The sequence below is a fragment of the Fundulus heteroclitus genome, chromosome 21 (assembly GCF_011125445.2).
Source record: "Fundulus heteroclitus isolate FHET01 chromosome 21, MU-UCD_Fhet_4.1, whole genome shotgun sequence".
NCBI classification, from domain to species: domain Eukaryota; kingdom Metazoa; phylum Chordata; class Actinopteri; order Cyprinodontiformes; family Fundulidae; genus Fundulus; species Fundulus heteroclitus.
This window is the reverse complement of record NC_046381.1, coordinates 4369209-4393652: the sequence shown is the minus strand read 5'-3', so window position 1 is coordinate 4393652 and position 24444 is coordinate 4369209. Positions and strand designations below refer to the sequence as shown.

At 40.3% G+C, this 24444-nt stretch overlaps 1 protein-coding gene across 1 annotated transcript in view; it reads left to right on the top strand.

Annotated features, from left to right (window-relative positions):
- Positions 1 to 706: 706 nt before the first annotated feature.
- cnksr2a (connector enhancer of kinase suppressor of Ras 2a) overlaps positions 707 to 24444 on the top strand; it is a 95543-nt gene continuing 71805 nt past the window's right edge. The window contains exon 1 of the mRNA XM_036124870.1: positions 707 to 1207. Within this exon, the coding sequence (XP_035980763.1) occupies positions 1144 to 1207 (64 nt within the window). The 5' untranslated portion in view covers positions 707 to 1143. The remainder of the gene's footprint in view (positions 1208 to 24444) is intronic.

Here is a 24444-nt window from a genome sequence, read left to right as displayed (position 1 = left end):
TTTCCAGATAAACGAATAAATGCACGTTTAGTCGTGCAAAGCCAGTAGAGACAGTTTTAAAAGAAAAAGCTTCCAACTTTCCTGCGAAAGGTGGATTCTTCAAAGCACTGATTCAGTGGGGTTACAGACAAATGCATGCCACACTTTTCAGATTTTACCATTTTAACATTGAAAAAAAAAACATGTATCCTGAGCCTTTCCCTTCCCAGTTACACTCTAGTTTGCGTTGCTTTCACATTAAATCTTAAACTTTTTTTTTTTTTGTTTTGACATAAGAAGACTCCTTTGTAACTTCAACAGGCATTTACGCCTGAGCACATTTGCGCAGAGAGGATGCATGTTTTCGAAAGACGGATACGATTGTGTCGCTTTGGTGCAACACCGCACCGGATTTGCAGGTCCAAACTGGGGGAGAGAGGAGACATCAGCTGGAGGCTGAAGACTCATTAGGTTTCATCACAGGCAGCTGAAGCAGGCATCCCACGTCTCCAAGACTCAAATGCCTCCCCATCACGCATATCTTTGAGAGTCATCTCCATCTCCATCATCCCTGCACGATTCTGTCGCTCCTGAGGGAAATACACCGACACGTGCGCGCGCGTAGCCACCCACTGGGCGCGTGCGCGGATTAATCATCTCTGAAAAGGGAGAGAGAGTGAAAGAGAGAGAGAGAGAGAGAGAGAGAGAGAGAGAGATGCTGCGTCTTGAGTCCTGTGTGACTTATCTATCCTACACTCACTGCTGCTGCTTCTGCGCACACCTACACGCACTCCTCGTACAAGTCACGCACACACACTCAGCAGGACTGACGCACTGTGGGGAAGAGAGAAAGAAGGGAAGGTAGGGAGGGAGGAGAGAGAGCGCGAGAAAGAGAGAGAAAGGCGACAGGAGTCAGACGGGCTCCGGCAGAGGGATGTAACGGACTCTGCCGCGGTAACAGGACCGAACAGCACAGGACTGGACCGGGAGCCCGCTTTAATAAGTGAGGAGTCACCTGGCTGCGGAAAGAGGAGGAACGGGGCTGGAGGGACTAAAGGAGGAGGAGGAGGAGAAGGAGGAGGTGTGTCCGCCGGTCGGCGCTCTGCTTCGGGGGGCGACGGCACCAGGTTGCGCGCAACAGAGAGTCCCCGCAAAGTTTCCTCGATGGCGCTGGTGATGGAGCCGGTGAGCAAATGGAGTACGAGCCAGGTGGTGGAGTGGATGAAAGGTAGGCTACCGACGCAGCCGCCGGACCATTAACTCACCTGGAAAGACGCAGCAACTCTGAATCATCGCGCGGGGATCAACGCGCGGGGGGGCGCGCAGGGGGCTTACAGGAGTAGCTGCGTGCATGGTGCGTGGGAGGTGCGTTCGCGGGAGAGTGTCCATGTCTCATCCTAGCACCTGATGATCAGTGGGTGATGATGCAGCCTGCTGTGAGGGAGACAGCAGGAGAGACAGACCAACTTCTCTACTGTCAACAGGGGCAAGCCTAGGAACTTATCAGAGAGCCTGGGGGGGAGCAGGGGCCACTCAAAGCGGGTTTGGGTACACTGCCTTTCTAAAGTGTAACTGACCGTACAACCAACACATGGGATGGATTTTATCTGACAACGCAGAGATGTCCAAAGCGGGGTCCGAGGGCCCTTTGTGGCCCTTCAGTGATTTTTTTATGGGCTTTTACGGCAGTTTGAGAGTGATCTGGATTTGCCCCTCCTGCACAGGCAGTTTTTCTAGCTGAGAAGTTAAAATCTTGATCAAATAATAAAATGTTTGATGCAACATGAAGTATTACTCTTAACTACCTGTTATGCTTTTATCTTAATTTTGTACTAAGTAGGACCATAGACATCCAGCGACTTTATTATCAGTGGGTTTTCTGTTTTTATGTGACGGTTTTCATCTGTGTAGCAAAAAAGTAGCTCATAATTGTGCAGTGGAAGGGGTATCAGACATGTTTTAAAACTTTTTTACAAATAAAAATGTGGAAATCCGCATATAAACCTTTGCCCATACCCCTTTGCCAAATAGCTCAAGATCAGTCAGGGTTGGATGAAGAGTAATGGAGCATCAATTTTCAAGTCTTGCCAAAAAATAAAGATCTCAGACTTCGGTCTGGACTTTGACTGGACCGTTCTAACACATTATTTACTTTTGAGCTTAACCATTTCATATTTGGTCTGGTTAAACGTTAGGGTCGTTGTCTTCCTGGAAGGGTAACCTCCGCCCCAGTCTCAAGTCTTTGGAAGCATCTAACTTGGTTTTCTCCAGGATATCTATCCATCTACTCACCAGCGTCCTTTTTTCCTCAGCCTAACATTGTCTTGCTGTCTCAGCTGAATAGATCACCTTCTTCCCTACATTTGCTGTGGGCCTACATGGCTTTTATCAAACGTGACACAGGACTTCTTTCTTTCAGCAATTGCCGCACTGTCCTATAAAGGCCTGATTTGTGGAGCACATGTCTATTTGTGGTGATGCCAGATTCCTTTACCTGGACCTACTTGTTTTAGATCTCTGGAGCTCCTCCAGAACCTTCCATGGACCACTTGGCTGTAGTTGGTGGACTGAACAGAGCTCTGTAAGATGTTTAGGATGTTGTTTTATAGCCTAAACCTGCTTTAAACGTCTCTACAACTATATCCTTGGTCTGTCCACTGGGTTCACTGGTCTTCATGCCGCTGTTTGTTCAACAATGTTCTCTAAAAAAACTGTGAGGTTGAAATAAACACATGGGGGACTCCATTCACTATTATTTATGGCATTAGATTACAAGAGGCTAAATACATTGACAGGTTTCAGCGTTTTTATCTCTAATTTTAAAAACTCACCCTCCATTTCAAAACAATGCACATCATTTTGTTATGGTTTATTTTGACAAATGTGAAAAAGGATTATTCACATTTATGCAAGGATTTATGCTTTTGCAACACTCTGGATCCTAAAGACCAATAGGTGTGTGAAGATTTCTGCTCATACGTCACTGTCAACCTATTTCCATGTTTTGCTTGTTGACAATAGTCTAGATATTGATATTGGAAGAAGTGATAGAAGAACAAAAAAAAGGCACGCCTGTTTTTTCCCCCAATCAAATGGGGCTGGACAATACAGAAAAAAAGCATATCGATGAAATAGAAATCATATTGATCACTTATCACTGATTATCAAAAAAATGCTAAAAATATGTATCAAGTGCAGCCCTGGCGATTTTATGCTGTTGCTTAATGACCTTATTTTGAAATTAAGAACGATAAATTCAAACACAACCTTTTATTCGACAAACTTTTTACCAAAACTGTAAGTCTTAAAAACAAGAAAAAAAGAACATGTGCTCTTTGAAGGGGCGGAGCTTGGTGACAGGGAGTTCCCGGGTCTGTGTTGTGATTGGTTTGGAGAATGACTATAGTATTAACCTACATGATAACCTAGAATGCAAAAGGAGGGAAATTTGTTATTCTATTGAACTTTTTAGTGATCCTTTTCTTCCCCTATTGAACCACACATCTATTTTTTTTGTTTTTTTTTGTTATTGAATTACAATGAAACCTAAGCCATGTTTAGGTTTGGCTTGGTTTTAGAAGTGTCTTAAGGAAGGTTTGTATAATTCATCCGTGTTGAGAGGTCATCATTGCATCGTCAGCAGCTTTGGACCAGGAACATAAAACAGAAACTGAGGCTCCAGGTTAAGAATGGTGCTTAACTTGAGAAGCATTTAAATAGACATGAAGAGAAGATATTTCATTTGCATTGATTGGGCGTTGCATTTCAGGTATGCATGATGTGAGGTGTTAGTATCATCCAGTTGGCCAGTAAGTGGAACATATTCTTCACAAAACATATTCTGAGTCCCAGCCGTCAGGCAGTCAAAGATGTGACCCACGTCAGCTCTTTTGTTTTCTCCTCGCTGCTCTAGAAGTGTCCAGTCCTTGCTACCTGAATCATTTACCGACCCATTACTGCTCCCAGTGTACAAGTGCATTCCACTTTATTTGGTATGTCTTTCAGTTACAAAGTCGGACCCACGTTTGCCTTCAGAAACACTTTAATTCCTTGTGGCGTAGATTCAGTTACGTGCTTTGGTCCATATTGACACGATAGCATCTCTCTGAGAAACTGCAGATTTATTGGCTGCACATCCACGACACGTCCTGTCATCCCACCAATCCCCAAAGGTGCTTCACTTCCATTCAGATCAGATGTGGAGACCACTGAAGCACAGCAAACTCATTATCTTTAAGCAGTCAGTTTGAGATGATCAAGAACAACAGGCTGTGGGGTTTAAACAATGCTCCGTTGGCACTATCTGGCCAAGAAAATATCCCCTACTGCATTATAACGACACCAGCAGCTTGACGTGTGTTTACAGGCCGGGACGGGTCCATGCTTTAATGTCATTTACACCAAATTCTGACACTACTGTCTGAACGTGGCTGCGGAAAGTGAGACTAATCAGACCAGGCGGCAGTTTTCCAATTAATCCTGCGGGAATTGTAGCCTCGTGTTCTGAATATCTTAGCTGTAGCGTGTGACTTCTTTGAGCCACAGTTACCTTTCCATCGTCTCCAATGTTTAGCCATTCTCCTCTGACCGCTAAGAGCAACAAGGTGTTTTTGTCTGCACTAGATTTGAGGACAACTTTAGCCTTAATTGTCACGATTTAGGGGGTTTTGCTTGTTTCGTTTTGGACTTTTTCTGGACTTTTCTTAATCTGCCTTCGCCACGAATTCATCATTCAATCAGCTCAGTCTCCCTCCATCCACCACCCTACTCTAGATCAGCTCCACCTGTTGCCTCTAATCAGTCAACTCTACTTATACCTGCTTCAGCCAGCTCTTCTCCTACCACAACGGCTCTTCTCGTCCTGTCTCATCTCGCCTATTGTGACGTTCTTTGACTACTAGTTCTGTGTGCTCAGCTAGCTGGACTCTTCTCTTTGCTTCTCTAAAGAAAGTTGCCTGAGTCTGCGTGCTGCCGTTCTGCCCGTTTCCCCATGAGTTCCAGCCTAATGCTCGCTCTGCCCGTTCTGGTGGTTGCCCGGTCCACATCGCCAGTTCTGGTCTATCACTACCTGCATCTTCTGCTCATCCTTGCCTGCATACACCATTAGCCTTTAAATCAGCTGTTCTAGTCTAGTCCTGCTTGCCTGCCTCACCTTTCATTACTTATCCCCTCACAATAAACCTTAAAAAAAAAAAAAAGCGTAACTCTGCGTCCAGCTGAATATCGGGCTCACCAGCATGATTTATTACATCCATTTTTATTTTTATTTTATTTTTTTGAGGGGGGGGGGGTGTCCATTTTCTGTTAACTTAAGTGTAGCTGTGTGTGGAAATCCCAGCAGAGCAGCAGTTTCTGAAATACTCAGACCGGCCTGACTGGCACCATCAACTTATTTCCTCCTTATTCCCCAATTGAATGCTCCCCCTCATCTAAATGTCTAAATGCACTGAATCGTTGCTAGTTTGTCTGATTTCCTGTCTGAGTTAGCAAGCGATTGAGCAGGTTTACCTAATAAAGTGCAGTTTGTTTTGAAGGCTTAATTGAAATAATTTAAAATGTTACCAGTTTTCCACTTGATCAAATGATGTTGTTCTTCACGTTGTTCTTCATTAATATTAAACATTCTTGTTTCTTAACTAAAAATGGGGTGATTCAGTTCTAGACGTAGGCCTCTATAGTCAACACACTGATGTTTTTCATTGGAAATACAGCTTTTTAACATTTGGCCAAACTATGTAAAATATTAAGCTTTAAATATACTGTTTGGAAGTTGTACCACCAGTTTATCTCTGTTTGTAAAGCAATATGTCCATAGAAGTTACTTGAAAAATGTGTGCGTACTTCATCCAGACATTATTCCATCCGTCCAGCTGGCCACACAAAAATACCTTCAAACGGAATAAAAAGGTTGTAAAGTTGCTTCTGGAAAAACAAAAAAAAAACATGCACATTGCAAAATGGGAACTAAAATTAAGAACATTTTTCTTGAAATGAGAGTATTTGTCCTTGACTTGAGAAGGCATAAACGATTATTTGCCAATGGAATTAGTATTTCAACTGCTAAAATAATCTAATTATATATATACTGCACTTGAAATAAGATGCTAGAGATGAGTTGTTCTTATTTAACTGCAAAAATCTTATTCCACTGGCAGATCATTTAAACTTGCCTTCCCAAATCAAGGACAGATACTCTCAGTTCAAGAAAACTTCACTTACTTTTAGCTCTCTTTTTGCAGTGAAGGAGCCCTGTACTTAGTAGAGTTTTGGACGTACTTTGTGCATAATTTATGTTGGTTTCTGAAAGCTCTAATTTATTTCCATGCTGATTATCTGAATATTTTTTCTGAGTGTCTTAGCTGTGTACTGGTTGGTGTGTCTCTCTGAAGATCCCCCCCCCCCCCCTTACTTAGTTTTGCTGATAACATAAAATGATTTCAACCTACTTCTAGTGGTTGCGACACAAACTCGATGCATCAGCACGAGGGTCAGATTCTATTGATTGCTCGTTAGACCAGAAATAAATTGGTCCAAATCAAATAGCAAATATGAACTCTTTTAACAATTTTGTGTATGTGTCACATTTTTGACTCAATCCATTTATGAATACGGCTAAAGGTTGCACACCTGACTCTTCATTTGCACGTTGGTATCTTGCCAGGAGAATAAACGGCTGAAATATAATTGCTTCCCCAGGTTGTTCGCTTTATTATTAAAATTTTGACCGACAGTGATTGTCCGCTGCCTTAAGCGTTGGTCAAAGTTCAACAGATTTAATCTTTCGGCTCACCCCGGACACTTTACTGCAGTGCACCGCATAAATGCAATAATCAAGACCAAACAATGCAGCACTGAGCTCAGCCTTTAGCCCAACCGCAGCGTTTAAATACATAATTCCAATCTTTCTCAGACGGGAGGAAGATCTAAAAATAAGAAAAATACTCTGATTATGCACACAGAATAGCCTAAGCATGATTATTTATCTGAGAAAACAGTTGAGTTTTGTTTATGAGGGATTATGTGATACCTGGCAGTGATCAGACGAGAGATTAAACCATGAATAATTCAACAGCCAAGCTGATTAGGTCTGTACCCCCAGGCCTTAGTGAACATTGGAGAACACTTTTCCACACAAAAAGGACTTTTGTATGGAAAGGCAATTTATTTCTTAACATCTACATTCCAAAATAGTACAGTGAGCTGTCAGGTTGTGCAAAGAAGTGACAAATCATCAGTTTCGTATATGTGAGGCATGGGCAGAAGCCATTGTCTGACCTCAGAACGTTTCAATCCCAGCCCTTAAAAAACAAGTTTCTATTTAGGAGAAGCGCTCTGGCTCTCGTTCATTTATCTTTTGAGTTAATATTCATGAATTATTCCGACACATTGTGCATGTTGGTAGAAAGACATTTTGGCTCCACATGCAGCATCGGTATCCCCCCCAAGGCCCCTTGCCAACTCTAAGGACAAATACATTAATCACATTTATTATCAAGGCTCAAATCAGCTGCCAACTTTTTAACGTCGAGCCGACGCTTTAGGGACCAGCTCCATTAGGAGTGTGATAAATGTCCAGTTTGGCTAATAAAGTAAAACATGTGAAGGTCAGTTATGACTAGATAAACTGTCCGGTCCAGTTTGCACGATCGGTTAGAGCTTAAGATCAACCAGAGGCCCATTTAAGCCCGTAAAGCTTTAAAAGCTGTTAATTTTACGTTCCTATGGCTTGCCGATAGGTTTCTAAAGTAAACTCACTGACCTGCTATACAAAGGTGGTTTATTTGTCTGTCCTGGTTCTCTGGTGAGTTAATTATGATTTAGAATGAATGAAAAGAAGTTTAAGTCCTTTACATTTGTTTCTTTTGCTGCTTTACAACTACATATACAACGAGTATATATGTACCGCTATACCCCTAAAATCTAGCAATTAGGTCCTCCTTAAAAGAAAGTCTGTATTAGTCAGACCAGATAGCTGTGTTATGAGATCGCTGCACTAGACCTACAGTTCCTTGCAAAAGTTTTCACTTCTCTCTAAGTTTTTGCAATGAAAATCTGAAAAGCGTCACATGCGCCGAGCTTCTACCACCTGAGTCAATACTTTGTAAAAAGGCTTTTTTGCACCATTATGGCTCCAAGTCATCTGGGGTATGTATCTACCAGCTATGCACATGAACAAGCTGATTTTTTCCCCCCATTCTCCCTTGGAAAAATATCTCAAGCTCAATCAGATTGGATGATTTTTATGTGATGATTTTCAAGTAAGAGATTGTCAATTTGCTATAGGTCTAGATTAACAAATATCTCTGGTTGTATATTTGGAGTCGCCGTTCTATTGCAGGGTGACCCCCCCCCCCCCCCACCCCCCCAATCTCAAGTCTTTTTCAGACTGTAGCTGCATCTCCATAACAAATGCATGCAAAACACAATTTCGTACTTGCGGTGTTCCCATTAAATAAGAAATACAATTAAAATCACACGTGAATATGTTTGTTTACATGATAACTGATTAAAAACCACGGCGGCAACAGATGCTCATTATCTGCCAATCAAAAGGAGATGATGGCTGCTTACCGAGGAGTTGGAGCATTTGTGTTTGGGAGCGGCTACATATGCTGCGTTTTCGGGAAATTGTAGCCGATGCAGATGAGCAATGCATTCAACACTTCCTGTCATCTTCTTCGTCTTTTTGGGCAGTAGCAGCATCCTGTTGTTGAATATGTGACTCGTGATGCGAGAAAAAAAACTGTTTGCATGGCAGATTTGCGAAATACACCGATTATGGCACAGCCGAAAAACCACCTCGTCTATTTATCGAAAGTTGAGTTTTTACAAAATTGTCATATTTCCATCCATCCATCCATCCATCCATCCATCCATCCATCCATCCATCCATCCATCCATCCATCTTCTAATACGTCTATCCCTTGTGGGGTTGCGAGGGGTGCTGATGCCTATCTCCAGCTGTCAATGGGTAAGAGGCTGGGTACACCATGGACAGGTTACCAGTCTATCGTAGTGTCGTATTTCCATTAAGGTAATTTATTTTCATTATTAGAATTTGCGAAATTTGATAGTCCATGGAAACAGCTTCTAACAGGTTTTCCTCCAGGATTGGCCTTTATTTAGCTCCATACCAGGTAAAGTAAAGCATCCCCGCACCTTAATGCTGCCACCAGCATGTTTCACCACCCGGTTGACTCAGGACAAGAAAGTGCCACTTGTGTGTTTTTAGTTTAAGACAAGAGCCATCTTAATATAAAAGTCTACTGCATTATCTATAACCTGCCGCAAACAATAAATGGGACTTTCAACAACAAGGGCTCCCTTCTTAGACTTAGACTTAGACTTAGATAACTCCATTTGTCATCCTGCATGCACCAAGGGCGTACAGAACAAAATTTTGTTTGCATACAGCTTGGAAAATCACGATATAAGGCAGTAAATTTCAGTAAATTACAGTGTCCATTTTGTGTCTTGAGCAGTTCAGAGTCCAACTTTCTGCAGTTCAATGGTCTGATGGCATATGTGACCGTTGAACTTGACACTATCCCATAAAAAACTGATTTCTGGAGTTCATAACTAATAGTCCTTCATCCTTGATCATAGCTCTATGAGACGTTCAAAGCTTGGCATAACGTTTTACAGCCTTACCCTGTTTTTGGCTTATCTCTTCCAGGTCTGTTGGGTTCTTTGGTCTACATGATGCTGCTTTTTCACCCATGTTCTCTGAAATAACCTCTGAGGCCTTTACAGAAAAGCTTTTTTCAACACTGAGATTAATTTATACTCAGCTGGACTCATTTTTTTTTCTATCTAAGTGACTTCCAAAGGCAGTAGATTGTAGTGGGTTTTGTTTCAGGGTGTCAGGGTAAACAGGGCTGAACACCAATGCACGCCGAGATAGATCGATCGATCGATCTATCTATCTATCTATCTATCTATCTATCTATCTATCTATCTATCTATCTATCTATCTATCTATCTATCTATCTATCTATCTATCTATCTATCTATCTATCTATCTATCTATCTATCTATCTATCTAACATTATTTCTAAGCATTCGGACTTCCTCCGTCTCTTCAGGACAGTCGCTGTGATTTCTCCTCCTGATCTTACCGAGGCGTCGTCGTTGCTCTCTGTTTCACCGGGTGCAGATTGCAGGACACGACCCTCTCTCTTGTCATTTGTGACAAATGAGTGATACCAGCAAACACTTGTTACTCATCATGTCTGCTGGGTGCATAAAAAGCAGGTCAACAATAAAATGCAGGTGGTGACAAAGCGTTGTTTACCAGAGGGGGGTGGGGGGGATCTTTGTTAGTCATGCTCATATGGCCGGTGTTTTCATGTGTCTGGATGGGCGGTGGGTTGTTGGTCTCCGGCCGTCTGTGGCCAACAGCTGACAGGCTCACACGAACAGAAGGCCCCACCCCAATCCTCGGACATTTGCACCGGCACACCCGCTCAGACACGTGGCTCGCCTCGGTTTGGTATTCAGCTCCCGCTGGCTGTGGGGCGTGTCTGTGGGTAACGTGATGCGCCACATTATTGTGTGTGTGTGTGTGTGTGTGTGTGTACAGTAACACATGTCGCAGGCGTTCAGGGCCAAAAGGTCGGCGCGTTGTTTGTCTCGCTGCAGCGGCACGCGAGCCGCGGCTCTTTAACAGCGACGCGAGCGGCCCGACGGGAATGCCAGGAATTTTCCTCCTCTGTCATCTGTTCACGCTGTGATCCGGGCAGAATTTCACCTCATTTCCCTTCGGATGAATTTCATCGCCAGACTTGAAAATCAGCAGCGAAAAAGACATGACGCCGTTTGATGACACTGAATCCACCAGAGAAATCAGACCGAGTGAAAGTCACAGCATTCACGTTTATAGGATTTCTTTTTTTTTTTGTTATCTTGGGAGTTTGATGGCTTTGGGATAAAGCTTTGATAAATTAGGATTTAGTTTGCGTCCCTTTCAGTTTATTCACGCCTTCTCTGGGAAATTGTTTACCCCAAGAAAATCAAATTAGATTAATATGCTTAGCGTTACTATTTTCGTTTAATTTACAACACTTTGCAGAATGTAAATCAAGATAACATGGCCTCTGGTGATGGATTCCATTTAGTTTCTGCGTTTTAATTTACTACTTCTCTGCAGAGGCAGCCGGCGAAATTAGAGCAGTTTGCCTTACAGTGCTTTGAATTGAAGATGGGGTTTGTTCAGAAAAGCAGCTAAAACAAGGATTGTGGAGATTTTCTGACTTGGTGGCTGCTGAAAATTATGATAGATTGCACAAAACATCCAACCACGACTGCCATGAAAGGAAGCCATCTACAGTTCCAGTGAGAGGTTCACTTGTCACGGTCATAAATTTCAAATATAATTTGGGGCCTTTAATAATTTATGTGAACCTGTCTTTGGAGAACGCACAGATGGGCTGATTCTTGAATGACTGTATGTCAAAAAAAACTTCAATGAACATCAAAAAACAGGAATTGAGTGCACAGGTTGATTTATTCACACTGTGGTTCTAGCTTGGCCTGCTGACAGCCTTGCTTTGAACCAGGATATAATCTGAAATAGGCCCTAACCTACATTATAACTGTAAAAAGTAGAAAATTAATCCCTATTTACCATTCAAAGACATTATTGATCCTAATCTGTGTCTGCCATCTCCTTCAAACTTCTCTTTATCCCATGTTCCATTCTTCCCACTCATATCTGCTCCCTGATTTGGACTGACTGGGTCATCCAGTTTGTATTTTATGCTACTGCAGGTATTACCTTTTCAGGCTGCGGCCCGCCTTTTAGCATTTGAGGTCCTACACTATTATCTTTATTCCTACTAGTAACATCAATCTAGAGCAGGGGTCACCAACATGGGGCCCGCGGACACCAAGTAGCCCACTAGGACCACATGTGGCGCCCAGGAGCCTGTTCTAAAAAAAGCCCAATCCACCTGTGAGCTGCATCTAAACGTTTATTTTATTCCGTTACTCTTCCTGTTTATTCACACTTGCATGTATATACATTTAAAAATGACAATATCTATAACTAAGCATGACAAAATTTGTTTATTTTACATAATGTTAAGGTGAACTCTGACTCTTCTAGTTCAAAGGTCAGTACTGGTAGCCTTTCCAGCTGACCATCTAGGATCGCGCCCCCCCAAAGGGGTCAAAACAATGAGATAATAAGAGATGCCGTCAACTACACTGTCAAGTGAAAGTGTTTAAGGCTACGATCACAGAGCAGGAAAATGCGGCCAATATCCGATCTTTGCACCCCCAAAAAATCCGATTTGAGCCAATTTCATGTGTGGTATGAATTCTGATAAAAATTCTATATTTTTCAGAGCGTCTGCATTCTGAACTGGCATGTCACATTTTATCCGTTTTTCACGTCCCTCTCCTGTCTCACACTACACATCCACACACAGTAGCAGCAGCTAGCGCTCCATAAAAGGATCATTGTTAGTAGCTGTGCTGTTTTTTTCTTACCTCATTTAGTCTTGCTATGATGTGGTCTTAATATTGTGGGCTCTAATTGCTCAACAGCTTTTTAATAATAACAAGGAGAGATGCCGGCCAGCATCTATGTTTTTAAATTTTTTTATTTTTATTTTTTTTTTTACGAAACTTTATTGAACACAGAACTTTATTGAGCACCATTACTTCCGTAAACAGCACGCTGCTGTGTGACGTCTCCTTCTGTTATCAGTGCATCCGGGTCGCTTTACTTCTTTACTTCTTCAGACAGAAGTATGATGTCACTCGCATTTAATAGTAGTATGAACGGCCACCTAAAAAAAAAAATCTGATTTCGGCACACAAAAAAAACAACGGAAATGAGCATCAAGACCTGCAGTGTGAAGGTAGAATAAATGCACTTTCCTGCAGATTTGTGCCTTCCTTTGCCATTGAAATGACATAATAAGGTGAAAGAGGTATACATTTCACTAATTCCTCCTTGACGACAGTTTTTGGTGGAGACCCACCGTACAGGTATTGTTAACAAGTGTTTAATGGTGTTGAGGCTTAGTCATGAAGCTGCGGTTCATGACTACAACTCGGACACCAGAAACATTCGTTATTCCATCCACAATGTCCAGTCCACCTGCACCACAAGCAGCAAAGCAGTCCCACAGTAAGCTCCTGCTTGACAATTGGGGCATGATTTCACCGCTATGCCATCCTATTCTAGGTATTGTTATTCTGGTACTGTAAATTGCCTTTATTTCAACATCCAATTACTGCTTTTTTGTTTGGGCTCTATTAAGGAGCTGACTTTAAACGTCAGAGGTCTGTATTTCCATCAATTTAACCTGTAGATGCACATTGTTTCTTCAGCTGATTTAGTTTTCGTAAATAAACCACACAGGCCCACTTATAGCTTCACTGCTGCAATCTTTGCCAACATTTCATTATAAAATGTGTTTAGATCACGACAGTTACACAAGCAACAAGACAGACGAGACAGACGAACCTGCTCACAGCCCTGCCTTTATCGGCCACAGAGCCGCTCTGTCTAATCTGACCCTCTGAACAGACTGAGACACGTCTGTTGCCACATGAATTTTAAATAGCTCCCATTTAGCCAATATGGACTGGTTCTTCTGGTGCTTTACGACTGTAACGTCTGTTCCATTTTCATGTGAGCTTGTTTAGTTCTGCAAAATTTGTCTCAAAACAATCTTAGTGCTGCCCACTTAGGGTTGAACCGTGGGTAACCTGCTCTCAATCGTCTCCTCCTGTGTGTATTTAATCCGTCTGCTCCCTTCCTTCCATGCCAGTTCGTCTTTGTTTCTACCAGCAAGCGCTCCAGACCTTTTATTCCCAAGCTTTCTAGCCTCTGGTGCAGGGGTCACCAACCTTTTAGAAGATGAGAGCTGCTTCGTCGGTACTGTCTCATACGAAGGGCTGCCTGTACTGACCTTTGAACTAGAAGAGTCAGAATTCACCTTCACTTTATGTAATATAAACTTGTTTTTAATGCAGTTAGCATTTTAAATGTATGTAAATACAAGTATAAAAAGAGCAATTAAATAAAAGAACATTTTAGATGCAGCTAAATGGAGGGTTGCGTTATTTTTTAACAGGCTTGAGGGCACCACATGTGGTCCTTGGGGGCCACCATGTTGGTGACCCCTCCTCTAGTGACTTTTTGAACTATTTTGAGCTTTGACTCTGCCTCAGCCCAGTGTTTTTGCATACCTCTTGACTGATTCTCTGTGTACTGACCTTTGGACTGTCATTAAACAACTGAATCTTTGGAAACTAAGTTGTCATTTGAGTCCCTCCCACCCAGTTTCTTGTTACAATTTGCCTGGATCTGGCAACCACAACCTTTTCTCAATGTCTTTCCAATGAACACCAACCCCACAGCATGATAGTGCCACTACCATCCTTTTGGTTGATGATTTGTAGTTCGTCTTTGGTGCATCTGACTAGAATGCCTTCCTCTGCTGTGATTATGGAGTTTCCACAATGTTAACTTGGAAAACTTTATGTATTATTTTTTTCCTCCATGCATGTTTTTTCTCCTGCCCTGGACCTAAGCTTTGTAAAAAACACAGATTAAACTAAGGCTTTTGACAAAGACATACTCCTCCAGTCCTTCCTGACTCTTTAAAAAATAACATAATTACCAGATTTTCTTAGCTATTTGGTGAACGTGAACACATTGTAGTTTGGAATATTCACTGTAGCTCCATAACATCAACTCAAAAGATTTAAATAACTTTCAACTTAGTTTTGAATTCATGTCAAGAGTATAAAACTTGTTAAGAGATGGTGTATACTTTTATTTACCTTGATTCAAGCTTAAAGGAATCTGTTAAAAATCTTCTGAGATAAAATGATGTCTTTTTTTACGTTTTAATAGGTGAAGTAGCAGAGTTAGCAAATAACTGACCATCTGTAGCGAGTTAAAACCCTGATTATTGTCAAATGAATATATGATTTATTTTTCAATAAGTACATTTTCTCATTTTTTGTGAGAATATCTGATGGCAAACTTTGTCATATCAGTTTTGTACGCATTAGCTGTTCTGATGGCTCAAAGTGCATTTTCTCTTGCATAATGATGTGTTTCACGTCCTAGTTTTTTTTTTTTAACGGACTGTGGTCAATCCAGGTGCCAGATCGAACACATAATCCTTCACATCTCATCCATCACATCTGAATTTACAGAATTGACTGTTGTATATAGAAAGAGCAAAGACAGCTACGTGTTTTATTTACTGCCAAACAACTTGGAGCATGATTAATTGACTGCATTGTGATTTGGTGTGAGAACACCAGACATTTCCACATTTTTTTTAATCATTCATATAAGACATGATAACTTGAAGTTCAGCTGGTTTTGATTGCTGTTTGCAGGGCCAAATGATAAAGTCTCATCTATACTTGATAATTTGTTCATGTGATTGTGTTCTGCAGCTATGTGTTTTAACAACTTGATTAATGCATGTTTAATGTCCGTGGTTTTGACTGCCAATTACGGCGTAGTACAGTGGCCGGGATGTGCAAACCAACAATACAAAATCTGAAACAAATTTACGTTTCAGAAAACAAATTTAACAACTCACAAAACACTTTGAAACCATAGCCAATCGCTTTGTTTTTGTGTTAGTTTTGATAAAAAATCTAAATTAAAGAAATAAAACTAAATAAGTGGTTGACATTGCAGATTGGTGTCAGTGTTTATTTTTTAAACTACTTATTCCATTTTTCACATTTTTAATAATGTAAACTCACAGTATATCACAAAATGTTTACGCTAAAAACATACAATTGTATAACAATCCTCCATTCCTACTTAAATACTTTTACATTTTGACAAATGTTTAAAGTGTATTACACAGAGCATAATCTAATGACATTCACATGGAAAAATGTAATGTGGTACACATGTGAGAAATGTGATCAAAAGTTGAATGGAACATCGAACACATGAACATAATACATATGGGAAATGGGATACAAGGTGAAATTTGTGGGATTTTCTTTGTAAGTTTAAAGCATCATTTAATTCTTATAATGACTGAGTGTAGAACAAATTTTAAAACATTTCGGTTTTGGTATCTATTCAATTCAATTCAATTAAATTTTATTTATATAGCGCTTATATATCTGCTTTTTTGTTGTCCTGCCCATTTTTGTTGCTATTACTGTTTCAGTGGGATATGATTTTCAAACTATGCCCTTCTGATCCAAGAAGATTTTATTTTATTTTATTTTATTTTATATGCTCTGTTTATGCAAATGTTATAAAAGCTGGCCAGGTTGTCTATTTTGTTGTGAAATCAGTGTTTTTTCCCCCCAAGGTCTTTGCTATGCATTCAAACTAAATAGAACAATCTGTTTCTCTCTTTTGTTTTTGTGTGTGACAACTTTTAATTTATTTTGTGCAAAACACAAGACATGATCAGAAACAGCTTTTAGCTAATTGTTGACACTTTCAGGCACAAATTATACTTTTGGATAATGAATAATTTCAAAGTATAATGTAAAAGATTAAAAACTCAGAAAAACAGGAATATTTTATACGGAAGTTGAAAGCTGAAATTATCATTCATTAAAAAAGGAAAAATATTTTGTTATGTTGAATATTGTGTTATGTTGAATCTTCCTGTGGCAATGTTTGTCCAAGAGACACAGGTGGAGAATGACTTTGCACAAAATCGTTTAGTTGATCAGAGTTAATGATGCAGCTGAAAATGAAACAAAATACAATCAAATTGTCAGGAACGGAACAGGTAGACCCAGTATTCAGCCAGACAAGTGGAAAGTGAGTTAAAGAAGGTTTATTTTGGGCAGGTTGTCAGTTGGAAACGGGATGACGGATATGAAAACTAAAACAGGGCACGACAGAGTCTGGTCACAGAATAGTCCGAAGTCAAAATCCAGGTAATCAAACGAGCAGGATAGTCCAGAACAGAATCCAAGCGCAGAGTCGGGACACAGATCCAAGTTCGGTACACGATCAGGCTTACAGGCTAGACGAGGTCAAGCAGTCAAAATTGGGCAGGAATAACAGGTATACAGGGGTCAGGCTGGCTCAGAATCCGGAGGCAAATCGGGTCAACATCAACAGGTCAATCAGAAACAAATAACGCTGGATAAGCCTCACCAATAGGCATGTATGATCTGGCACTGATGACTGGTCTGAAGGCTGGTTATATACTGATTGATGCAGGTAGATCAGATGAGAGGTAATGAAGAATAGGGCGAAGCTAAGCAGCTGTGCAAAATGAGTGATCAGACCAGGAATCAGTGCCGGGATCATGACACAAATAAAAATTTCCTCTGAAAAAAAATCATCCAGTTTGCACATATAGAATGGGGGGAAAACACTTTTTGCATTTTATTGGTTGTGTCTCTGTTTGTTTTTGTTAGTTTTTGTCTTTCTTTTGACGTAGACTTTAATTTCTAAAACATGGCCTAAATTGTGCAATGTCAAAGAATTCAATATAAAATGTATAGTGCAGACTGAGGTTAATAATGACATTCATGAAAGAAATGAGAAGAAACAGGCTGACACATTATATTTATTTTCTAGGAACAGTTTTGAGTGGTGCAGGGGGATCGATTCATTTACATACTACTTTCTACAAAAATGTCACATATGTCAATATTTCCCCCTTAAAAATGTTTTTTTAAGGGGCAAATTCTGACAGATGCATTTTTTTAAAAAACATAAATAAATAGACAAAGAGAGAAGAACACTATAAGTGACCTTTAATGAGCAAAACATTCTAAAATTAGCATTAAGTATTCTGGTATTACTAAATATTTTCTTAATATTAAGAATGTTTCCAGATTTTGGGATTTAATCTGACAGGTTGCCGGTTCTGCGACAGACTGGCGACCTGTCCAGGGTGTACCCCGCCTCTCGCCCAGTGAACGCTGGAGATAGGCACCAGCAACCCCCGCGACCCCATGAGGGATAAAGCGGTTTGGAAAATGGATGGATGGAGGTTGCCGGTTCAAAGCTGTTTTATAAGAGCTGCTGTTGTACAAACATCTTTCCTGCACGGTTCACAGAGGCAGATAGGCCAACTTTTGTTGTTACTAAAGCTCCGCAGCGCTTGGACCAGATGACACATTACCTGACTGGGAGGGCCGGGCTCTTTTATCGGATTCGTGAACATCTCCGGAGTGAGTGCAAAATCTGATTTTATTAGCCGTACGTATGACAGAGAGAAAGAGGGTGTTTGTGGGAGTTTGGCTCGCCTGCTGTTGTGAAAAGTGTGCTACTGTGGGAGTTAAGTATGTGAGTCAGATATGAATCACGCTTTTTCTAGCAGCCCAACACAAGCACACGCATGATTTCAGTCTCTAGCACACATGGACGTACTGAAATGCAGGTACGAGCATATGACTGCTCTGGCTCATTACACAACAAACCCACACAGACATCTACAGTGATTTTCTGTCAATTTATAGAAAAACATGGGTGGGAAGAAAGCCTGTGTTATTCTACAGGAGGAGCTCTTGTAATGAGCACAATTTTTTTGCAGCTTTGAGGGTGAACATACAAGCAAGAGTAGCTCATCTAATTATAAAAATGTCCGAATTCCAGCTTAAATAAAAACAAAGCATAAAACTGTTTAGCAATGCTTGCATAATAATGGTCAGATGGGGGGGGAGCCTTGAATAAACATCTACTTCAAAATAAAGCAAAAAATGCTGAGCTGGAGCAGAATAATTGGTATTGTGAGAAACTGATTAAGACGGATATATTCATAAATTATTATTTCTTATGTTGCATGCAAGCCTGGCTTTGAAAAGCACCCTACAGTTTCCTTCCACCATCAAAAACATACTTGTCATTTAAACTGGCAACTTATTTATTCATGGTGTCTTTTATGTCATGAATTTTTACTTTATATAAGGTATTTAAATTTTATTTGTAGAAATATAAAAGTATGAACAAAAAGTTTAAGATTCTGCGCAGGAGAGGCTTAATAAGCAAAGTTACAAAGTTACATTGCAGAGAAACCCCATTTTGAAATTTGAATTTAGACAATTCCAACAACAACAAAGAATAAAAACAAAACAAGTTTAACTTTCAAATCATCACAAATTTTTAATGAAGGTCTAAAAACGCTATAAAGTTTTCTGAGGGCAGCAATTTGGAGATTTACCTCAACAACACCAGGTGGAGGGATTTCAAAGCTGTGTGATATGTCAACGCCAACGTTTTGGCAACACTAAATAAATTATGTAATTCCTGCTCCAGTTCTGACTGCTATTATTACTCTGGTGCCCATGAATGGCAGCTCTCTCATTCCTCCAAACAACTGTCACCAGATACTTCATACAGCGGTTGTGACAGTCCTAGTTTTGCTCATGAAGGTCCTGACAGTACAGTATCTCTCAAAACGTGGTTCCAGAGAGCCCCTCTGTCATGCCAATCAAATTCTATTAGTTACTAGTTAGTTATTGGTTAACTATTGTTAGTTTTTCACAGAAGGCTGTTTTTCCCTGAAAAGTAAATTGAAATAATGCCTCACATGTAGAATGTGTAGCGCCAGTTGAATGAAGGGGAGATTAAAGTACTCAGACAGCAGTCGCAGTCAAACATTCTCATCTTCATTTGAAAAAAAAAAGACTATTAACTAAACTGCTTACGCTAATAATTGCTTAAAGAAAGCATTTTCTTACGTGCTAAACTTTACGCTCATAAACAACCACTGTGGAATACCTGATGGCCTGGCTGTTTACTCCCTGCTCTAGCTATCTTCAATAGATATGGCATGAACTGTGTTTTTTCCTCTTGTTTTTGGTGGATGAGGAGATATCCCTCATCCACTGTTTACTTTCAAGGTGCTCGCTTGTACTTCCTGATCTCTCTTTTTTCCTTTTTTTTTTTTTGCTGGTAATATCAGACATTTATTTAAAGTATTGCATGCGATGAAATTCCCTTTTTCCTCAGCTGAAAACATGGCCATTCGTTTTTATAAATATCTTGTTTCCAATATTTTTATTTTAAAACATAATGTAACATGACAAATATCAACAAGGATTTGATATCTTTAAAGTGTCGCTCACCCTGATGTAAAGGCATAACTCCGACCCAGAGAATTTTGAAAAGAGACACGGCTAAGTGTGGGGATGAACAGTGAGGATAAAGCAGGGCAACGGTCAGGATGAGGGAAAGTGACATTTGCTGGTTTTGCCACGGATCTGTCTTTTAAAGTGGAGGATTTTCACCTATCCCATTTGAGCTGCCGGCGATGCACGAAGCCAGTGCTGCTGAGGCAGTGGAGGACAGAACGGGTGCAGTTTCTGGCTGGTAAAATCATGTTAGCAGCATCATTACTAACATGGGCTAACGTTTAAAGCAGAAAGAGACACTGAACACGGGGCGACGGGGCATGTGTCTGACTGAGATGCTTTTATATCCGGCGGGGCTATGATGACGAAAGCATGCACTGCAATAGCCACCGTTCAACCCTGAGATGGGTTTAAGAAAAAAATAACTCAGAACTTAACAAGTTCACATGAAAATACACAAAAAATATACACAGTAACATTAAATTTGCACCTAGTTTATATGCAAAACTGTAATGATTACGCCGGTGAACTCGATATTCAGACGGACAGAGTTACGTTTAAAAGGTTTATTGTGAGGATGAATAATGGCAGCTGAGGCAGGCAAGCAGAACCGGACTTGAACAGATGAGTTACAGCAGATGGGGCAGGCTGGCAGGGATGAGCAGTGGGCCGGAAGATAAAGGTAATGACAGAACCAGCGATGTGGACTGGGGGAACCACCAGAATGGGGCAGCTGGGACTCACGGAGAAAATAGGCAGACCTTAACAGAAGAATCCAGCTGGCTGAGCATACAGGATCTGGTAATGACAGGACACATTACACCACAAAAGACGGGATGAGAAGAGAAGAGATGTTCTGGCAGCAATGAGTTGGCTAAGGCAGGTACATGTAGGCTGGTGAACAGGTGAGCTGAGTAGACCAATTAGTGGCAACAGATGGAGATGACCTAGAGTAGGGAGGAGGCTGGAGGCTGGAGGGAGACAAAATAAACAAAAACCCGAATCATGACACAAAACAATGTGGATTTTTATTAAGCAAGTAAACTTTATTTATATAGCACCTTTCACATGATAAAACCACAAAGTGCTTGACAATAAACAACCATAAAACAACACAAAATAAAAATATAAAGAGATAATAAAGATAAAGCAGCATAAAACTTGTTAGAAACTACTTAAAAGCCAATCAGAACAAGTGGGTCTCCAACTGCTTCTTAAACGAATGAACAGAGTGAAAAGTCTAAAAGTAAGGACTAAAATTTTAAAATTAACTAAATATACCAGTAGCCAATGTAAAGAGGTTAAAATTGGGGTAATGTGCTGTCTCTTTCTTGGTTAAAAGTCTTGCAGCAGCATTCTGCACTAACCGCAGATGGCCAAGATCTTTCTTTTTCATACACATAAAAAGGTTGCAACAATAGTTATGACCAGATGAAATAAAAGCATGAATAATCATCTCTAATTCAGGTTTTAACACCAAAGTTTGGAGCTTAGAAATATTTCTTAGCTCAAAAAAGCAGTTTTTGATTAATCTGAGAGTGACACTCTAGTGAACATGGCAGAATCAAAAATGTCGGCAAGATTTTCTGACGCTAAGTTTGACAGAGGAAGCCGATACACCCAGCAATTTCTTACTGTAACATTTCATAAAACATTACATAAACATACATAAAACAAAAAATGTGACAAGGACATAAACAGGATTATGAAAGCCTCCCTCCCCCTTTCCCAATGACTTTTCCTTCTCAGTAGGTACTGCCTTGGTATACGACTCGCTTGTAAAGCACATTTCAGCTGTCCCTTTCTCCCATAAATAACATCTATGGTCTGTCAATAAGGATGTAACAAATCCTCTCCAAATGCAGGGTATCAGTCAGTTTTGTGATCCAGGCTTTACAAAAATTGGACACCCTTCTTTTTCCAGATTAAGAGGATGAGTTTCTTTGCACATAGCAGGTCGTAGGACAGATCAAGGGCATCAGAGAGTTCTGAGTGGCATCCAGTCTGATTTTAAACTTAAAAACTTTTACAAAGAATGAAAATCCCAAAATTCCTGCAGCTTAGGACACAACTATGTAATAAATCTGCATTTGCTTGGTTGAAATTTCTTACAGGGCTGATTTTATGTAACTTTGCCTTTGAATAATGTAACCTAAGGCAAGGAAAGGAACGTTGATTTGTGTAGCGCACATATTTCAGTAACAAGACAATTCAAAGGGCTGTGCTTGAATAGGAAGTAAGAAAAGAAAAGTACATTGCAGTGGCATAATAAAGGAAAACAAAGAAAAGTTGGACTACAAACTTAAACAAATAATGTTTCATCTAACAGTTTCAATAGAACATTCAGAGGCAGCGCGCAATAAAAGCGTTTTTAACCTTGATTTAAAAGAACTCATGGTTTCAGTACTTTTACAGTCTTCTGGGAGATTGTTTCCGATAAGTGGAGCATAAGACCTAAATGCTTATGTGATATCGGTGGTAACTAGCTGAAGCTGTGTTCTAACTTTAGATTACTCCTCCTTTGGTCCAAACAGTATTACTTCAAATTTTGTAATTTTGGATGTGCCAAAATTACAAAAATTTGGCACATCCATGCATGGATTTCCTCATGGCATTTACTTAGTGCTTAAATGGGTTCATGGTCACCTGGTGACGTAATGTAGAGCTGTGCGTCGTCCGCATAATAACGGTAATTTATCTCATTGTTTGTTATAATCTGAGCTGGCGGGCCCAACAGTAGATTTTTGAACTGGATTAGACAGTGCCTGGCACTACGGTAACACAAACTAAAAGTTTTCAGACATTTTTCCTAAATGTCATCTGTTGTTCTCACCCCCACTTCCCCGTCCCAATCCGTCTTTATACTATCCATATTTACTTGTCTAAGTTCTTGTAATACATCGTGAATAAATTAGATGAGCGTAGTTTTTTGGTTATACAGTCTCATTTATCCGGTGATGCACTGTCAACGAAGTCAAGATGAGTTCTTACATTTGTCTAACACGTTTCAAAAATGGAGCTACAATAAAACTTCTCAATGAGAAAGGTTTTGAGAGTAATTTTCAATGTGTATGCAAATGTTTAACCTAAATTTTTGCAGTTTGGTGTTTTGGAGACAGAGTTTTACAAATTGTATTCTTTTCGAGTCATCTTTTTAGATTACATTCTCTGCACTTCTGTGGGCAGGGTTTCCTTTGAAGGGTGGAGCGAAGACGCAATTTAAATGGTTTGCATGGACGTTAGCGAGAGCATTTCTATAAATTTTAAAATGCTGTTGCTACCATGCACTCAGACTGAAAACCATCTTTGCTCCACCTTTCAAAGTTCTCTTTTTGAAACATGTTCTTTGTTTGTAATAATATTGGAAAATATCTCTCTCCATAACTCAATAACCCCTAAATAAAACTGTGCAAGTCAGTCCAGATTTCTGCTGAAGCTGCTGGAATGACACACACATGTACAAGTCCTCCACACAATACAATACCAACTCTTTCCATCTGACAGTTGCCCCATCCACATCTGAAAAAGAAAATGATGCATTTGTATACAGTGTTAGTGTGACGGGCAGAGCGCTGCGCTTAAGATGCTTTATTTGTTTCCAAATCTGAATACCATCATGCACAACTGGACTGCATGTCATGGACTGCATGTTTGGGTTTGGTTATAGTTTTTGTTTGTATTGGATCAATTACTTCACTCTCCTGCCTTAAGTTCATTTTCTATTTTTGGTTCTGTCTTAGTGTTTGATTTTGTTTTAGACCATTTCTGTCACCAGTCTAAGTTCAGTTCACCTGCCAGCATTCTTTTGTCTTCCTGTCACTCCCCTTCACCAGTCACCATCCAATCGGCTTCAGTTTACTCCCAAGCACTTCCCTGTTCCCGATTAGCTCCACCCATGTCAGTAATTAGTTTCACTCCATTCACCTGATCACTCCCTTACTTATACCTGCCTCTGCCCCCTGCAATCTGCCACATCATTGTTTGTTTTTTCTGTGCCCAGTTGATGAGTCAAGTTCAGATTTCAATGCTCTCTGTTTACATGTTCTTCTGACCTTGTTTGCCTCTGGATATTTGAGTTAGCCTATCCCCTGTTTTTGCTTATAGTTTTGTCTGTGACTGCCTTTTTGTTATTTTTGGTTATTGGATGCAGTCTTCCCATTTTTGTCTTGATCCCCGTTTTGGCTTTTGCTTTTTGTAAATAAATGTTCTTTCACCTAACCTCTGCTTGTCTGGTTGAATACTGGGTTCATCTGTTTCTGGTTCATGACACTGCAACTGTAATATAAATTTTTGAGACCAATGGGAGAGATTGGAGTAGCCCCAATCGAGAAACAGCATGTGTTAGGCTATATAACCATAAAATTAGCTTCAATAGGGAGTTATGCTTTTTTGTAACAGCTAATTCTAAAT